This window comes from Cydia splendana, chromosome 10 (genome assembly GCF_910591565.1).
Source record: "Cydia splendana chromosome 10, ilCydSple1.2, whole genome shotgun sequence".
NCBI classification, from domain to species: Eukaryota; Metazoa; Arthropoda; class Insecta; order Lepidoptera; family Tortricidae; genus Cydia; species Cydia splendana.
The window spans coordinates 8,770,271-8,789,173 of NC_085969.1; the positions used below are offsets into that span (position 1 = coordinate 8,770,271).

The following is an 18,903-nucleotide window of genomic DNA, read 5'->3' on the forward strand; positions in this document are numbered from 1 at the left end:
TGTATTTGACAATGACATTTGCGAATTTGTAAATATCTTTTAATTTTTTTATTGAAAATACTCCCTAGATAATAGGTTAGGTATATGAGTTTAAATATATGAAGTATTGTGATCAGATACTAAATAACCACATAATATAAAACGAACTAAACATAATTTTAGATTATGTAAGGTTATTAATGTCTCACCCTCCACCCTAGGTAGCATTTTTCTATTTCCTTACCTGAAAACTTTAAAGTTTTTAGCTTGTTGCATGTCAATCAAAATCGGTTCAGTAGTATAGCAGTATTGAGGCTTCCATAAAATTCGATGGTCACTGACTTATCTATTTGAAAACCGCTGAATGAAGAAAAAACAAGTAAAAATAATTTCGGTTTGCCTGAAAATAATACTCAGGCTGTCAGGCTGCGCAACTGTTCTACATTTTATTAACACTATTTGGGTACGTATTTGACATGTACTAGTACTAAATATAAACACATATAGCGCAAATACAAAATACGAGTAAGAAGGAGTAATAATATATACTCGTGTATATATATCGTGTATGTGTATAGTGTACATCAAATCGACGTTTTTTTTGGAGCCTGGACCAGACAGTACAATATGCATATATTAAAAACTTCTTGGTGTTGTTTTAGAAAAGTAAATAATTTATTTTAATGTTTTAAAAAGACCGCTAAAGTTTCGAAACTCCAATAACATTTCACCAAGCTCGTAAACTAAACAAAAGGTTTCAGATTTCTTTGTAACAAAGACGAGTGTCCATTTGCGGAGAGTGGTCAACCTCTCGCCGATGCATTGCCGTTGCCGACCTAACGAGCTGAAACGCCACTTGAATCTCAAACTTCCTTAAAGTGTTCTACAGCTTTTATTTTATTGGTTCCAATTCTAAACTGAGAATGCTCTTGAACCTTTTCCGTATTTAAAACTAAAATAGATGTAATATACGAAAGAAAAATTGACCAAAGCCTCCATAGTCCAGGGTGGTCCGGGGCTGGGATCGAACCGGCGTCTTTTGCGTTCGCGGTAGCTGGCAGCTGCTATACCTAACCACTAGCTAATGTTCTATCTTATTCATCCTTAATAAAATCTGCATGTGAAATTGCCAGTGCTGAAATATTTCTAGGATCACAGAAACCCAAGGCCTGGTTCTAATTTTAATAAAAGTCAAAAATTAGTTCTTGATACGATATGGATCGGATCTGTCTGTGTCAAAAGTGACGTTACGTCAAAAGTCACTAAAGTGACAGATGCGATCCGTATGGTATCGAGATCAAATTTTTGACGTTAATTAAAATTAGAATCGGGCGCCAGTCCTATTATAAAATCAATATCTGTGTTGAATATACGATTATTATATGTAAGTGAATACAGCAGATTCGTGAAATATTAAATCAAATTGACTTACCATTCACAGCCTCAATGATGTATGTATGACTGTAAACAGAGTTCTAGTTGCTAAAGACTATAAAAATCTATTATTCAAAATGCACTATTTACAAATATGTAAGTAGTAATTTGTTTTACGTAACTATTCTTTTTAAATGTCTACTGAAACGTACTACAATGAAGTTTTGGATAAGTAATGAAGATAAAACAAGTGTCAGTCACTTGTAAACTACGTATGAATTTCTAAAATGGTAGGTATAAAGTAGGACTACACCTTCTTGTTGTGCCATAGATATACTTCTATTTAGAAAGTGTAAATTCTACGTCATGCCAAAGAACTAGAGGACAATGGATATCTTACTAGTTAGCTACCCCTTAATAATATAATTTCATTAATCAATGTCAAATAAATTGAAAATTCGCCTTAACACTAAGTTGCAATCAATTTGATAATGTCTAAAACTGTTACAGTGTAGTACGACAAAAAAATGTCTTCATCATTAATAAAAACGAAGTGACGCACATTCAGCGACTTGCGTTGCAAAGAAATAATCCGGCTGAATCGATTTGCAACTAAGTGTATTAGATTTTAGTGTTCCCAAAATATCGATAGGTTTATCGATCGTTCTTGAGCGGCTAAGATCAAAGTAAAATAGGTCGAATGTTTTCTCGTTAACATTATTCATTATTTAGCAAGTTTATGATACCAGAATTTGGGGAAAAATAACCAGTCTATTTATTTCTATCGAATTTTATTTTATGAAAATCAATAATTATGAAACTAATAATAACCAGAAACAAAAATAATCTAATATATTTATAAATAATTTCGAAAGATTGGTATGTATTTTGCTACAAAGGAAAGCAAGTAATTGTTTTAATGTCAACAAAGGAATTAAAAAAAGGCTACTATTACTCGGTAATTACACTACGAGGTAATTTTGTACGAGATATTTATACCTATTTCAAATGCAGTACATTTTCACGGTACAAGTAGGGAACACCGGTAACATCATAAAAACTATCGATATCATACTATCGATGCTAAAGGAACACTATAAAATATCAATTTAGAGTATTGCGTCCCGAAGCATTTGAGGAGCATTAAATACTAGAGATTAATCAAATTATGCCTGAATAGGAGTGAATAATACACTTTTTCACTTGCAAATGAGTATGTGTGAAGTTTAATGTAGGTATGAAGTAAATACGACCCCCTCTACGAGCTACGCACCAATGATACCCAATTGTGTTTATTGACAATTTAAACTCAATCTGAACTAGTTTAGTGAACTAATAATGCATGTTATGATTTCTTAAGCTAATTAAATAGCAGAATACTTGATAGGAATGACGTAAGGTATCAGTGTTCTAAATAAAACATACCTCCCCCATTTTTGTAAATATTGGAAATTTAACGTTGGATTTTCTCAAAAGCTATTTTGAGATTTTTTTACTCCTTTTTTTTGTCTACACTTTGTATATTGTACTACTTATTATGAGCTGGTGACTCTGAGTAGAAATAACTTAAAATTTCCAAATTCTAAAAAGGGGAGTACGTTATTGTAATGGGCTATGGTTTTTTCAACTTATTCTAACATTACAAGTTTATTGAAAACTACATGCATGTTGGCGGGTAATAAACACAAGGGGCGTTCCGTGGTGTGAGGGGTGTTTTGAAACGCTAGTGTGAAGTTCATGCTTAGTTTGTATGTAAGTAGCTTACTCTCTGACTGCTCTGTGAGACCTGGGGAACATAGCATCAAGTTAGTCTATAGGGCACACGGTGTTGGAATGCGAGGTGGTGTTCGCTACTCGGATATGATAATGTGTTAACTTTTGGCCTAGCTCGTATAACGTAGCTTTGTGAGTTTTGTTTCGCCTAAAGCAAGGTAAATTTGAAGAATGTCAGTTGCTTTATACTTGCAATGCGCTTGAGTCGATCAAAATTCGAGTCTTCAAACTCACATCTCAAACTCTTAAAACTACAGTCTGTTAATAATAAGGAAAATATACTTATATGAAAAGGATCAACGGGATTTTCAATAATTAAATAGAATGTTGGAGGTAGGTGTTCATAGTATGTTAACAAATGTAAAATGTTGGCATGAGTTGAATATATGGCGTACCTACAATAATTAATAATTCGTAAATTATGAACATAATTGAATTATATCAATTATATGTAACATGGTACAAAGTGTTATAAGATAAAAATACACTACGTTTAGAGTATTAATATGTTCCCAATTGTTATTAATTTGATAGCTCGCTAAAGCTAAATCGGCTCAATTTCTAGCTTGCTTTTCAAAGATTGAAGCGGCATTAGATTGGTAAGTGTGTAATAACCTGTTAAATTAAGAGCTTCAGGCTATATACTCGCATGCCTTAACAAACCAGTTAAAACCTAAATACATACCACCTACTATTTGTGTTTGCAAACGCTGCCCGGTCACCGAGAGCGATATGTTTGTCCGTCGCTCGCGTGAACACACTAAACGTGCCTAAACCCCCAGTGATTGTGACAAACAACACGCTGTCGCTAAAATACAGACTTCGGTTTAATTTTCTACTTAGATAAATCGCTGGCTTCCTGCCACTGGCTTCTATATGCAATTAATATGAGGATACAAAATAGTGTTAGCGTTCTGAAAAGTAGACAATACTTTGTAAGGCCACAATATAATACTTATATAAAATAAAGAAAGCCGACAAATGAATTTTATTTCCAATAATAAACCAATTAACGAATCATGGAAATACAAAACGATTACTGTATTAGTGAAAGTCAAGTAGCTGGCGATCTTGTTATGAACAACGATTATGAACGTTTCATAACAATAAATAACTATCTGAATAGGATTTTTTAAACTTTCGCGTTTTGAACACATATTAACTCACAGTTATAGACGGGTCTAACGCGAATTTTATTCAATTACCTTGATTTACCGACGTTTCGACACAGGTTTCACTGGTCGTGGCCGCGGCTGACTGATGTCCCAGCAAAAAAAAAAATCGCGTTAGACCCGTCTATAAATGTGAGTTAATATGTATCTGAATTTCCTTATCATATATTTTACGAGTATGAATCGGTTTTATATTTTATTTGTGAGCGGAAAAATGCTGCTACGCAGTAGTAGATAATAGTGTGTTTGGGTGGGTTAGGTAAATTAAAATATCGGCCCGATTCGAACTTTAAGATACGTCAAATGATACGCACGCGCGAAAGATAACTAACTGACATCAATCAGATATCGTTTTGATGTTAAGTATACGTGTACGTTCGATTTGGCCCCCAGGAAACATAAATTTTCTATTCTACGCTAAAATCCAGCAATATGCAGTAAATGACAGAACGTAAATTGATTCTAAATATCACTCAAATCACACGCTTGCTAAGGCACAGTCAATACTTCAAACCAGTAAAACATTACAGGTATGCTTATTTGCATCTCGTCCCATTGGCATTTGATTGTATCCGCAATAACACTTAGTTTTTATTAAGTGAAGAAGAAGGAAGAATCATAATGATAATTACCGTAAACCGATATTAACTCGTTTAATGCCTTTTGGGCCTAACCTTTTTTTATTTATTCGTTCAAATTGAAGCACCCGATTATTGTACTGGAATCTGCCAGTAAACTTCTGACCAAACGACCAACGGTTTGTTAAGTAGGTACAGTCCAAAGACAGAAAACAAAACGAAAACTCAATCTGTTCAACCCTTTAACCAGTGTAACGAACGAATACATAATACGTATGTATTAGAAATAAAAAGTCTAATACTGCAAAAATATTACCGCTGTGTCGGTGGGCACAACCCGCACAACAGTGATATATGACTGGCCTAGAGCGGACGCAACAATGGAATAAGAAAAATATTGATGTACCTAATACCGAAGTGATCAATCACAACTGACGCCCTTGGTCGTAATATTAACGTACCCTGTTCCGTACACACGCGTAGCTAAACGAAGAACTGTTGGGTCTTCGTTATTTTAGGGAAAACCTTTTAAAAACCTTGATTTCTACCTTAACATCGGAGTCTAGTAAACAAAACGACTGACAACGCCCCGAGAATCGTCAATGTTGGTGATGACATTAAATGTCCTCGGATAGGTACACAACGTGACAAGAAGCTGAGTGAGGACCTTTTGGCACAAATATTTATGTTCTAAATGAATTTTAGTTTTGTGTTTTTTTTTGTGCTAATAAACATTTCTTATTCTTAATTATAACATTTAAGGCTACCACCCTACTGCTATTTATATCTTTGAAATGTAAAATTGGACTTGACTGACCGCAGTTATAATCAAAAAAGTAGATTTAAAGTATAAATAAAGCATTTAGAGCGCTTAGAAAAGGTTTGAAAATGTTAAAACTAGATGGCACCTAAAATAAGTATATCCTTAAACTGATTTTAATTTTAATATTTTATTTTATTTCACAGGAAAACTTACAGCTCGGGTAACAATAAGTTTTATTACGCTTTGTACTTTTGTGCATATGTCAGCGGCTATGAAAGTCGGATTTTACGTTTAGAAGTCATAAACATCAGTACATCAGTAGGTACCAGATTTTAAACGTACCTAAAATAGAAAAATAGTTAGGAGACACGCGAGGAACGCGGTGTTGTATGGAGGAATATAATATGTAGGTATGTATATATTTACTAGTCAATAGACTACATAGAGACTAGTCTCTGCTTCCTATTGACGAAACGTGATTTACTGTCAGAAGGGAAACAGGAGAATTATGAATTAAACGTATAGGTAGTGACTTAGTGATATAGTCGGTTGACTATCCACTACGCTTTTTTTTCGTCTCTGGCTCGCATGCTAAAAAAACATTTGCTTTTATGTTAGAAAAATACCTAAGTGAAATAATACGAGTACCTATCTAACTAAAAACATACGAAAAATGGGCCAGATTAAATGATGCGCTAAAAGCATATTACTTCGTATATAAAACCTTGTTAATCTGACATTGTATGTATATTTAGCAAGTCGTTTATCATTTTGTTTGCCAACCACTTCACTTCGCACTTGTCTCTTTGTAGTGGTAATTATAAAACCACGTGGCGCCACAGTCTGGCGTCTGTGAGCTGGAGCAGTTAACCGGTTAATGTTGTCACTGATCTACTTGTGAATTATTCATATGCTTTAATAGAAGGTAGTAAATAATAAGCGCATATACCAACCAATTATTAATAATTGGAAAATAGGAAACACTCGGAAAGACCGTAAGGGGAAAGACAGATGGCAAAGATTTGACTCGTAACACATAAATATGTCATGAGCAAGGATTATATACGTATAAATAATTTCAACATTTTAAAGAGATCCACGGCGCAGGTTTAGGTACCTACAACGAGTAAATATATCAAGCATATCACATATATATATACGTACCTAACTGGATAATTCGTAGGTACATATTTCAATATAGAATGTAAATTAATGGAATAAGAAGCAATGTCGCGAATGATAACATAATTACTTAATTTTTATATCTGAATGTAGGTAAGATCGAATTGGCCGCCAGTGTTGCTTGTTTCTATATGTACAGTATATTACAAAAAAGCGGGCAAGTGCGAGTCGGACTCGCCCACCGAGGGTTCCGTACTTTTTCGTATTTGTTGTTATAGCGGTAACTGAAATACATCATCTGTGAAAATTTCAACTGTCTAGCTATCACGGTTCGTGAGATACAGCCTGGTGACTGACGGACGGACGGACGGACGGACGGATGGACGGACGGATGGCGGAGTCTTAGTGATAGGGTCCCGTTTTACCCTTTGGGTACGGAACCCTAAAAATGGTACGAGTAAACACTACCCCCATAAGTAATCGTATTTTCCACTAGTAGCGATAATAAACATGTTCAATTAACTAAGGCCCACTTGCACCAACCCACTAACCCGGGGTTAAGCGGTTAAACCGTTAACCTAGTGTAACGCTGTCATATTGTAGGTACTGCATGGTAACCATGGCAACTCCAGGTTTAACCGGCTAACCCCGGGTTAGTGGAATGGTGCAAGTGGGCCTAATGTACACTACACCCCAAAGCCAAAAAGTCGTATTTACGATTCTAAAGTACATAAGTTATTTATATAAAAGGGTACCTAATGTTATATAAACAATCATACAAAAATAACTTAAATACATCTAAATATTAAAAATGGCTATATGGCTTAGAACAGCTGAAAAAAATAGGAACAAATAAGAGCTGAAACCTTACATAATCAATGTAACCCCGCAAACATGCAAGACCTACGAATTTCTGCACAACGTCTCCGCAATCAAAAAGATACACATCAGCAATAAAAAGGATAACTTAATTAAAAAAGGTACGCTTATTTCATGGCCCGTGAAAACGGGCTGAGCCCCTGGCCTTGTTGACTCGCCTCCGTGCCGTGTGCCCACATATTGGGCACCATCATGATGAATAGGCTTTATTTTCCTACAATTAAGCCTGGAAGTGGTACTAAAATTGTATAAAACAATTATATCACCGAATCTTCACGAAATGAGATAAGTAAATGTGTTTTCTGCACATTAAAGTGTCCTATGTGTGACGCCTATGAAGCCGATGGTCCCGGGTTCGAATCCCGGTAAGGGCATTTATTTGTGTGATGACACAGATATTGGTTCCTGAGTCATGGTTGTTTTCAATGTTATTTAAATATTAACATATTATATATATCGTTGTCTGAGTACCCACAACACAAGCCTTCATGAGCTTACCGTGGGGCTTAGTCAATTCGTGTAAAAAATAAAAATGTCCTATGTCCTATTAATCATAAATTAACACTTTCAAATTTACCTTGATTTAATATTCTTACATGATTTACTCCTATGAAAACATTGCGAAGTAACATTAAAATTAAATATAAATATTTCAACCTGACGCTGTATTTTTTTGGGTATAATTTATTAAATATAATATCAGGTTGTAAGCTGTGCATTTACTGCAGCTAAATATAATATATCAATGATTGCTTTAAATAGTTAATATTAATGTCTAAAATCATTGGAAACTGACTGCTCGAATGGCCTTCTTTGTAATATCGAAGTCGAATAGTCATAGTCAAGTTAGCAATGCTTAAAGAAAATTGCAAGGATATATCCGATTTAAAAGAATACGATCGTAACAGTACCTATAGGTTAAGAGGTTTACCTAACTCACATCGATTTATATTACCACCAACAAAAAATGTCTACGATATGAGAACCAACTATTATTTGCTTCCAAAAATATTAAACACCCTTCCGAAACATTTACAAGATTTATACCTATAGCCAATCCTGAATCAACTAAAGATATATAAAAAATACCTGTTATCATCTAGTAATTATGAATATATTTTATAAAACGTAACTTGAATGTAATATGTGTACAATTTTATAACATACCTATGTAGTGCATTTAGTCCGAACTCTAGCTGTAAACAAGCCATTTGGCTTAGCAGTTATGAAACATGAAACTCTGCGATTCATTTAATTGTTTAGAACTTTAATAAATGAAAAAAAAAAGAATACAGCCCCCGAAGTGATTTTGGAAAAGAAATCCAAAATCACAGCTAAAAGCTATCCTAATATCGAAACGTATTTACCTTAAATATTGTAGGTAGAAGACACAGGCCAACAAAGAAAACGCAAATGTGTTTAGCGGAGGCCGGGTGCGATAAGTCACGGCGCCGAGTAGGGTTACCACATACAATTTAAATATTCCTGGGAAAATCTATGTTTTTAATACGGTTTAAAATTATAAAAACAAGCGACTCGATGTAAAAGTAGGTGCCACTTTCAATTTAACGAGTATTAACTAAAGAAAAAGTGATAAGAAATAATCTTATTCCTTGCAGCTTTTACCGGGCATTTTTCTTTCGGCTCGTTACAGATGCTGCACTCGGCAGGAAATAGTAGATATGTCGCCGGCCGATCGTAAAATCAGGCCTATCGTAAAGTTCCTGTGTAATGTTTTGACGGTAGTCACATTAAACAAATAGATAGGTAGGATAGGTTCGTTAGGTTTTGCTTCAGATGCCCCAAGGGCAAACTGACCAGAAATTCCCTCCGTCGACTCAAGGAACGAGACAATGATTTCTACGATTCACGATGCGCCTAAGAATTTCATTATCTGCCTAATTTTACGATCGGTCGCTATAATAAGTTGATCTGTATCATCCCTAGAAGACCTGAAGCATTATTTATTCTACCAAAATTCTATCATTTCTGTGTTCCTCGTTTCCTATTTCATCATCACTGACAAATGTTCAAAATTTGTCACATGGCAAAAAGTCGTGACATCTGGTTACCCTCGCTCAAAGGGACCATTGAGAGATTCGAGAGGGAGGTTTTTGGCATATTGGGCTACGCTCTAGAGCGGTAAAGCAGTTTTTGTTTCGCCGAAATCGATTTAACCCAGTTAACCCAGATTTCAAATCTTTTTTAAGCGTTTCTAATAAATGGAGGGTATTATCTAAATTTTCAAGTATTTAATAACATGCAGGTGACGTGAAAACCGGTGTGAGGAATTTCAGGTTTAATAATTCTCTCTTTCTTTAAACACTCGACAACAACTATGTTGTCACTTCAATAGAATCCATAATCAAATATACCTACATACTTGTTTGTAGAAAATTACTAGCATAATCTCTATGTATCGGATTGTACCAACACAAGCATTTCAGTTTTTTTGCAAATATTGTTGATTGACTGTAACTTGGGTATACAAACTGGTATCGGCTCTGTATTTAAACAGCCAGTGGTCTGTATCCAGTGTGTATTTAGTTTACGTAATGTACACATTTTATGCGTGTATGTTATTGGCAGTTCACAACTTCCCGCCAATCCAAATATTGCGAAAATGTAATAAATGTGTTAGCTTCAGTTCATTGTTGAATGTTCAGAGATACCTACGTATTTTGGCAAGAATGTGTAGGCATATTAAATTTTTATATGTTTATTAGTCTTAAGTTATATACATATATAAACAATACCAAATAAAATCCGGGCACAAAATGTAAGTACAACTAGTTTATCACTACACCTTATAAAACAAAGTCCTCCGCCGCGTCTGTCTGTTTGTGTGTTTGTTTGTATGTTCGCGATAAACTAAACTATTGGACGGCTTTTCATGCGGTTTTCACCTATCAATAGAGTGATTCCGGAGGAAGATTTAAGTGTATAATTTGCTAACCCGTGCGAAGCCGGGGCGGGTCGTTAGTTTACCGATATTTATGAAAACTTCATAATTATATTAATTATGTATTCGATCGATAATGAGCATGCTTATAGTTTAACATCACATCTAAAACACGAATTACCTTTTTATATTTCAACACTACTAACTCTAAAAACTTTCAGAATTGAATAATCTTCTATTTCTATAATAATAAACACGCCGACGCTGACGTGTCACTCATAACAGATCTATCATCCCTCAAACTTGTATTCGATAAAATTGATGAGGTTTCAGCTTTTAAATTGCACCAAAGTCTGTTCGTGACCGGCCCATTGTTACGTGAATGATATCTCTTTTACTTTTTTGAAGGGGCCTTTAAAAATCCTACAAACGATCCAATCGATAGGGCCCAATATGAACCCGACCCGAGTATAGTTGAAGAGCTGCGTAGGCTCGGGGGCGGCTTTTTGCTCCATTCAAGGGTTCCTTGCTTGTACGGGTGAGAAGACGGGAAAACATCTTAATAAATTTATACCACATATGTTTCAATACAATAACGCGCCTAATGGTAACATTCCATTTCTGACCGCAGCTGCACTACTAGTACTGAATGCGTCGGTGTTATTGCCAATTTCCATAGTGAAATGAACGGTAGTGCAGCTGTCGTTGGAAATGGACTGTCACCTTAAGGGCCGATGCAGACGAACTGCAACTCGCTCGACTGCAATTTGTATGGGAACTGCACGCCGATTGCACGCCAACTGCAACGTCGGCGTGCAGTTCTCATACAAGTTGCAGTCGGGTTGCAGTCCGTTTGTTCCGGCCCTAACATTTAGGTACCTATACCTACCAACATAACCCATAAGGGACGAGATATAAATATGGATTGATATATCATTTAAAAATGATGAAACGACGAGATAAATAAATTGACATAATAGAGCTTTTAAAGGAAGAATCTTCATTCATTGTAATTAAATTTTCCATTTGAGTCTACGTTAATTATTTTAATGGTGAAAGTGATCAAACGGCCGGTCCGCGCGGGTCACCGGCTTTACAAATTTACTGAATCATTTGTATTTCTTAACATTAATTCGCATAATTTGTATTTCTTAGCAATAATTATATACCAACGGTTGTTCCTTTTGACATTTCGAATAAAAATAAACGTATTATTCGAAGTGACTTACAAAATGTAAGCAACCGCTAAGAATAAGGCTAAAACTATATGGAATATAAGTTAAGGATACTAAAGGCAAAGGAGTAAACAACTCAACCAAAAATAATAATAAAATTAGATAATCCCCTGACCAAGGCCAAAACGTTTAACCCTTACCTTTTTCCCACGAACAAAATAACACAACAAAAAAATAACCAATATAACAAACAACTTTCTGTTTTATAATGAATATGCCTAAATGCCTGAGTCTCGCTGTAATGAAACGTCATGTTGTCGCATGACCAAGTCATTTAGGTTCATCATCATCATATATTTCAGAGTTAAACTCTTGTCCGTGGAGCGATTTCCATGCATGTCGGTCCTCTGCCTTTTCCTTGACAGCCTGATACGACACGACGTTGAGTTTTTCCTTTACTTGATCTATGTACGTTCTCCTTGGTTTCCCCCTCCGTCTCCTTGCCTCAACTCTCCCTTCAATGATGTTTTTGATAAATTCGTTGTGTCGTAGCAGGTGTCCAAGCATGTTTTCTCTTCTGTTTTCTATTTAGGTTCGGACTGTCCAAAGTAAGTGTACTATAAAAAAACTTTTTACTCTGGATATTATTACTAGTATTGTCTTTTCACAGTTCGTATTGTCGTAATGATATCAAATCAAGATTCGATTTTTAGCTTGAATACCTCTTCGGACCATTAAAGTCGGATGGCTGAACTTACGTATGACTTTTACACAATATTAGATTCCAAGTTTGTGGTCGTTATATATAGGTAAATAAGAACAGTAGCCTTACCACAACTGCCTTATCAGTGTCAATCTGCCATATTCATTAACTTCTGCGTAACTTACTTTCTATAGATCTCGCTCGCACCTATGCTAATAATATGAGTGAGATCAGATGCATAATTATAAAGTACGTTACGCTCACGCTAGTGAATATGTCAAACTGGTAGTAGCAGAAGCTTAGAAATGTACAATAGAATTCACTTTTGACAATTGAAGTAAACAATAGCAAACGTTATTATTATTACCATCAACATGAACAAAGGTTTAATGCCGCTGCCAGTTACAATGTAAACTTTAACACAAGCGATAAACCCGTTTGCATTTTAGTGTCCCTTTTACAGTGCGCACTTCGCAATATGGCGCCATGCATCATGACACCTGAAGTTGTGATACAAACATCTGCGAATATCGAATAAATGCAAAATCTAAAAAAAAGTAAAGTAATAGAAAGAACCTTGGGCCTACAAACGCAAAACGACAGATAATATTTACAAAAAGTCATCAACAATATACATACATTATGACCCCCTGGTAATCTTGTCCTACTATACTACTACTCTCTCTTACTACAAAACAAAGTAAGAAAGAGTAGGTACTAAGCCGGAATTTTCCACTTTATATTCAACTATTATCTTTGTAAAAGATATCACTCCTTCTAACTGGGCACAGATCATCAGTTGCTGTATATAAAAAAAAAACGTAATGTTTAAAACCATTAATATTACAGTAAGGTTTAAAAGAAGATTTAAAACCACCCCTAGCTATAAGTACTAAAGTGTAACATTCCAAAATAAGCGTGTTCAACGTAATTAAAGCGAAATCCCTTCCATTCCCGTACTCGATCATCTTAATGAATTTCGTCAGCTAAATGCTGTGTCAGCTAATTCTTAGCGACACGGTAAATGTGCTTTAGTCGCTATTGGGAGGGGCTCGAGAAGCGATGACGTGTTAGGCTGAAGGCTTCTCCGAGCTCATTTGAATGTGGGGAGTCTCTTGAGCGAGCGGTCAAAGTAAGTTATGCGTTCCTTGAACTTTTCTTGGCTTGTAAGCTCTTGCTGGGTAATTTAAAAACGATGCGTACACTAATTAAAATGTATGTTGCTGATGTTGAACATAAGTTACTATGCTTATAGAGATAGTAAGTGTAAGGTTAGTAGAAATAGAAAGCACCGGTAAAATATGATGATAGGTATTTACCGATTCAGATACTGGTTTTAAAATGTCAAATTTTGAATTTTGAACATGTACCTAATTAGCAGAATCTGCATGCTTGGAATATTTTCTAGCGTTAAGTTTATAAAGACTTCCTAATTTTTGAGTTTGAGTTTATTCCTGAGCTAAACAAAAATATTATACTCTCACTCAGTCCCGTGTCGGTAAACAATAAAAATCTATGACGCGTTACGTAGCATAAAGTTTTATGGCTCATGGCTTTCTAGTGTGGGGTACCCGAGTTGCATGCGTATTGTATATATAAATATTCTCATAAGGTGTATTTGGGTGATTCTGAAAGGAAAAAATACTAACAAAGTGATTACACGGGAATACGAGTGATTTTTAATGATTTTCGGGACTACCCGATTTCGGAAATTATCGAATACACCGTATATGAAATTACACTTATACGTTATAAAACAGCTACTTTTTGAGTCGATTTATGAAAGTTAATCATAATGACCCAATTTCGATTCTGATATACCTATTTTGTTCTAAAAGGTACATTCACTAAGGGTTAAAAAAAGGTAATACCACCAGTACCACCAAGATAAACTTGTCATGATGTGCATTACAAAACATACTATCAGATCACCAGCAACATACGAGTAAGTAGTTGAGCAGCTACCTTTATGAGAAAAAGGTATGAAAAAGCAACAACGTAGGCCTGAACAAGGTTTTCCCGTGTTATCGGTAAACAATCCTCTACACATAGAATAGCTATATATATCTGCCGTCATCGATTATCGTCGAAGCAAAAGTTTCCAACTAGATTTGCTCTTACAACAAAAGAAAACAGAAGATCTTAAGCTTGCAAACTTTCCTTCGCGCTTTAACGACTTCCGGACTACTTCTACTGGGGCAGTAAACGTGTATTTTTTATCTATCAACTTTTGAACCTTAAGAGAGCTTCTAACAAGTTTACAAATGGAAAATATTGTAAAGTATTGTGAACGTAATTTATTTTTATAATGTACATTATAAGAAGTTTAGTTATGTTAGTAATTATTTGAAGGTAGGTACTTAAGGGTAGATTTTAAATGGGTAAACTTTATTTACTATGCGTAAGTATAATGAAGCAGAATAAGTATAGACGGTTACAATACCTACGTTTTTCTAATAAATATTGATCAGAAATCTGTCACAAGGAACTTTGGTAATATTAGATCGAACATTGAGTTCATATCGGATATTATTAATACTATTGGTAGAGCGTAGTCGCGGATACGACTCTCCGGCCGGCACGTGTCGAGATATGAGCAGCTCAATGCACAGATTACACTCATCAGATGTAGTTTATACAATGGCTTGAATTCATAAGGCACTAGCGCTTGCATCCTAGAATCCAAAATAAAGTTTCTGTTTTGTACCTACTCGTAAGTGGATTTGCGTTACGCTGAAAATCGGTGTACACGTAGTATAAAAAGTGCCTGGTTATTGAGAAAATGTGTGATTTGGCTTATGTATTAAAAGGGTATGAGTATAACGTTCAGCGTTAATATACACATTATATAATCTTACCGTTTTACTAATGTATAATTACTCACCACGCACGAGTCTCCGTTTCCAATACTTACTGTGATTAAATTCGAATAAAGGGCATGGATTGCACCTATAAAAGTGGTGGAAATTGGCTTTAAATAAAGTATGTGCATAACACGGAGTCTATGGGACGTAGTCTAGTTCGGTGACATAGTTTTGGTCCCACAGGGCGGTTATTGAATTTCTCGCAACTCCGTAATGCAGTTTCATGGTGCGCTTGTTGGCATTACAACTATGCTAAACTATAATATATTATATGTGCTGTATATATATGTATAATAGGTACTAGCAACCTAAGAGACTAGCCCTGATTGAATAGTCTAATTATGTCGTTTAATCTATATCTGGGGCCGTGTCGTACCAGGACACTAAGGGGCTGGCTTTGGACCGACCAAGGTGGAGACAACTTCATCACGCTGCACCGACAAGAGCCTAGCTCTTAAATTGAAAGAAGAAGAAGAAGAATCTATATCTGTATTCTGTAATCAGGGAATATATATAATAAATATAAACCTACTTAATACAGTATTACAGTAAATAGTTACTTACATGGAACTGATATTCTGCATTAGTATTAACTCCCTTATCTATAATTTTAGTATTTTTTATTTACCTACTTAAATAAAATATATGAAATATAGGTATATAGAGGAATATTAACCGTAGCCACGCTAGAGCACTGGCGTATCTGAGCAGCCGCACCCAATAAAACAATGTGTTATCTCATTGACAGAACCGGTCTCATGAAACAATCTGTATCAATTGCATGCGTCACGCTAATGTTCGCGATCTAAAACAATAAACGCGCAGCTTCCCCTTAAAGCTGTATGCGCATAACCATTTCTCACCTCTTACGCTTCTCCGGTTCTCCGGTTTTCGACTCGCGTAGATAAACCTTCATTCGCTGAGATTTAGGCAAAGCGGATGGAAATTAATGGAGGCTTTCGCTCGCTACCTTACGACGTCTAGAGTAAAAGTAACTTTGATTTGTTACAACGCAACACGCTATAAAGGTTAATCTCGCATATATTACGCACACAACTGGTCCTAATTAATGACGGTGTAAATTCAAATCCCTGTTAAGGCGGGGCTGAGTAACTAAGTTTATCAATATACAGTAATTTAATTGCAATATTTTAACGGAGAAATTATAGATTGAGACTAGCGCTGGTAACATAATTTAGAAGAAGACGTTATTTATTTTACGTAAACGTAGTGTGTATAAATCTGGTACTATATTTTGCCTATATCGCGTTTAAAAGGGACGGCCCGGTCAAGCCGAAAATAGCTTAAATTTCTTGACGTTGGACAACCGTGTGAAAATTAAAAGGCGGCGGTTTAAAAAGAAAAATACGCTCAAGGTGTCGGCGGGTTTTAATTGGTTTTGAGCCACCCAGATGAGATTGTAGCAGAGTGAAACTCTTTTGGAAGCTAGCTTCTAGGTCACAGCTCAAACTAGAACTCGCAACAATTAACGAATAACTTCGCTTTTTTTAGAATACGTGTTACAATTGAAAATAACCCCTAAAACTGAATTATGATTTATTAGGATTAATTCGGTTTCCTTACGCTGCTTTTGTTCACCGTAAAGCGACTGGTATAAATCAAAAGGTTATTTTGTTGATTACGAGCCGAGTTAGAATCAAAGAAATTGCTTACCTTTTGTAATTTTTAATCGATTTTTCTAATAACTGTAAAGAAAACGATGCATTAAAAAAAGTTACGAAACTGAACCATATATTTTAATACCTACATTTTTCGATACCGATGTGCTCGATATTAAAAAAACAATAATATTGAAGAGGGTAAAATCTCGAAACCTTCTCTGAACTTGCGAATAGCAAACACAAAATATATTTTGAGTTTGGATTTGAATCAACGGTTGTAAGAAAAATACCATTTCATTTGTGATTGAGCCAATGCTTCGAAAGATTTCTGCCCATCATGGCTAATAAAAACAATATAACACATGAATAACTCATAATAAATTTAATAGACCAATCCAAAACCTCAATACTTGTTTACAAAAACACAGCGTTGAAAGGCGATATCATGAAACAAACAAACGGACATCGATTTAATCTTGTTCATGTTACATGCCCGACATAATAGCCCTCCAGATCAGCAATTATACGGGTCAGGTTTCAGAATAACCCCCATTAGAGTATAAATTAAAAGTGTAAAGTACGTCTGGGTAATGGTGGCCGTAATGGTCATCAGGGGCGAGAACGTTACGATTTATACGCGGACTGTTGATGAATTTTGGAGAATTGTAGCCATTTTACAGTGGTTCCCGCATATCGGAGAGATTTTATCCACGCATTTTATGAGGTAACCAGACAATTTTTTATTACAATTGTAAAAAACATTTTTTCTCAAAAATGGACGGCAAAGTCGACTTTGACGTCTAAAAAATAGGTCGCGAAGCGCGTAGTTTATGGTCAGTCAAAAATTAAAAAGTTAAAAACATTGCAGTCTCGATTTTGGGACTGCAATGTTGCATACAAATTCCATTATTTGTCGAGTTCCAAACTTTTTAAAAGTTGAAATGGCCATATCAAATGAAGGCACAGGCCCATTAAACAGCCAAACAGATGATTAGTACTGCGACTATTTAGCTGTCTCAAATAGGTTGGCGTATTTTCGGCAGTAAAATACACTTCTATTTTTTTATTAAAAAAATTAAAAGGCGGCAAAGCTAATTTTTTCAATTGTTTCTACTTTTTTCTGTGAAAATATATACGTAAGAACGTTGCTTCTGTAAAATATTTCTAAAATATGTATATTTCTCGCACCATTTTTGAGAAAAGCACTATATATGACTCGGCTGGAAGGCTACTTGCTGGCTTCGGATTCAATTAAACGGACTCCCAAGGTCGTCCGTTTAATACGAATCCTCAGCCTGCAAGTAGCTACTTCCGAGCCTCGACAATAATGTACTATTAATCACGAACTAGCAACCTTTTTGAGATAGCCTTTTTTGCGAGTCTCTTATATAGGTATTACTTTGATATCTGTCAATATCGTCTAGATAACAATAGATAGACGTCGCAATAAAAAACGCTTTTGTACTGTGTTATGATTATGAAACAAAATTTGTTTCATAAAATGATTATTACTTCCAACACTAGGCTGCAAAGATGGGCATCTGTGTGGACTGTGTGCCCATTCGTATACGCATACTTATGGATCAAAGGACTTTCTTGACTATTTTCCTTGCTTCTGGCTAGGCTGGCGTGTTCGTGACAGATGATTAAGGGTCTGATAAGTCGTCTTCAAAAGAGCACAACATTCAATTTATTGACCACTACAAACAATGAGCTTCTCAGATATTATGTTATTTTACTTATTGGGAATTAAATTGTAAACGTTATCTCGACGGGGCGGTTCTCACACTATAATATATAGTACTCCTGAATTTTAGAAGCTATTCAATTCATTTAATTCAATTAATTTATTTAATTCAGACATACATATCCTTAAAATTGATAGTTTCGTTTTTAAATTAAGGTCCTCCTACTATTGATTGAGAATATAAGTAATAGACATTTGCTATCGAGTGACAGAATTATGTAACCAGAGTCTCGTTAGGCTGGACAATATT

The 18,903-nt window shown here is 35.3% G+C and overlaps 1 protein-coding gene across 1 annotated transcript in view; it reads right to left on the reverse strand.

Annotated features, from left to right (window-relative positions):
* Window positions 1-18,903, reverse strand: part of LOC134794557 (Kv channel-interacting protein 4-like) — a 192,251-nt gene that overhangs the window by 151,832 nt on the left and 21,516 nt on the right. The window contains exon 3 of the mRNA XM_063766366.1: window positions 3,119-3,139. Coding sequence (XP_063622436.1) covers window positions 3,119-3,139 — 21 coding nt within the window. The remainder of the gene's footprint in view (window positions 1-3,118; window positions 3,140-18,903) is intronic.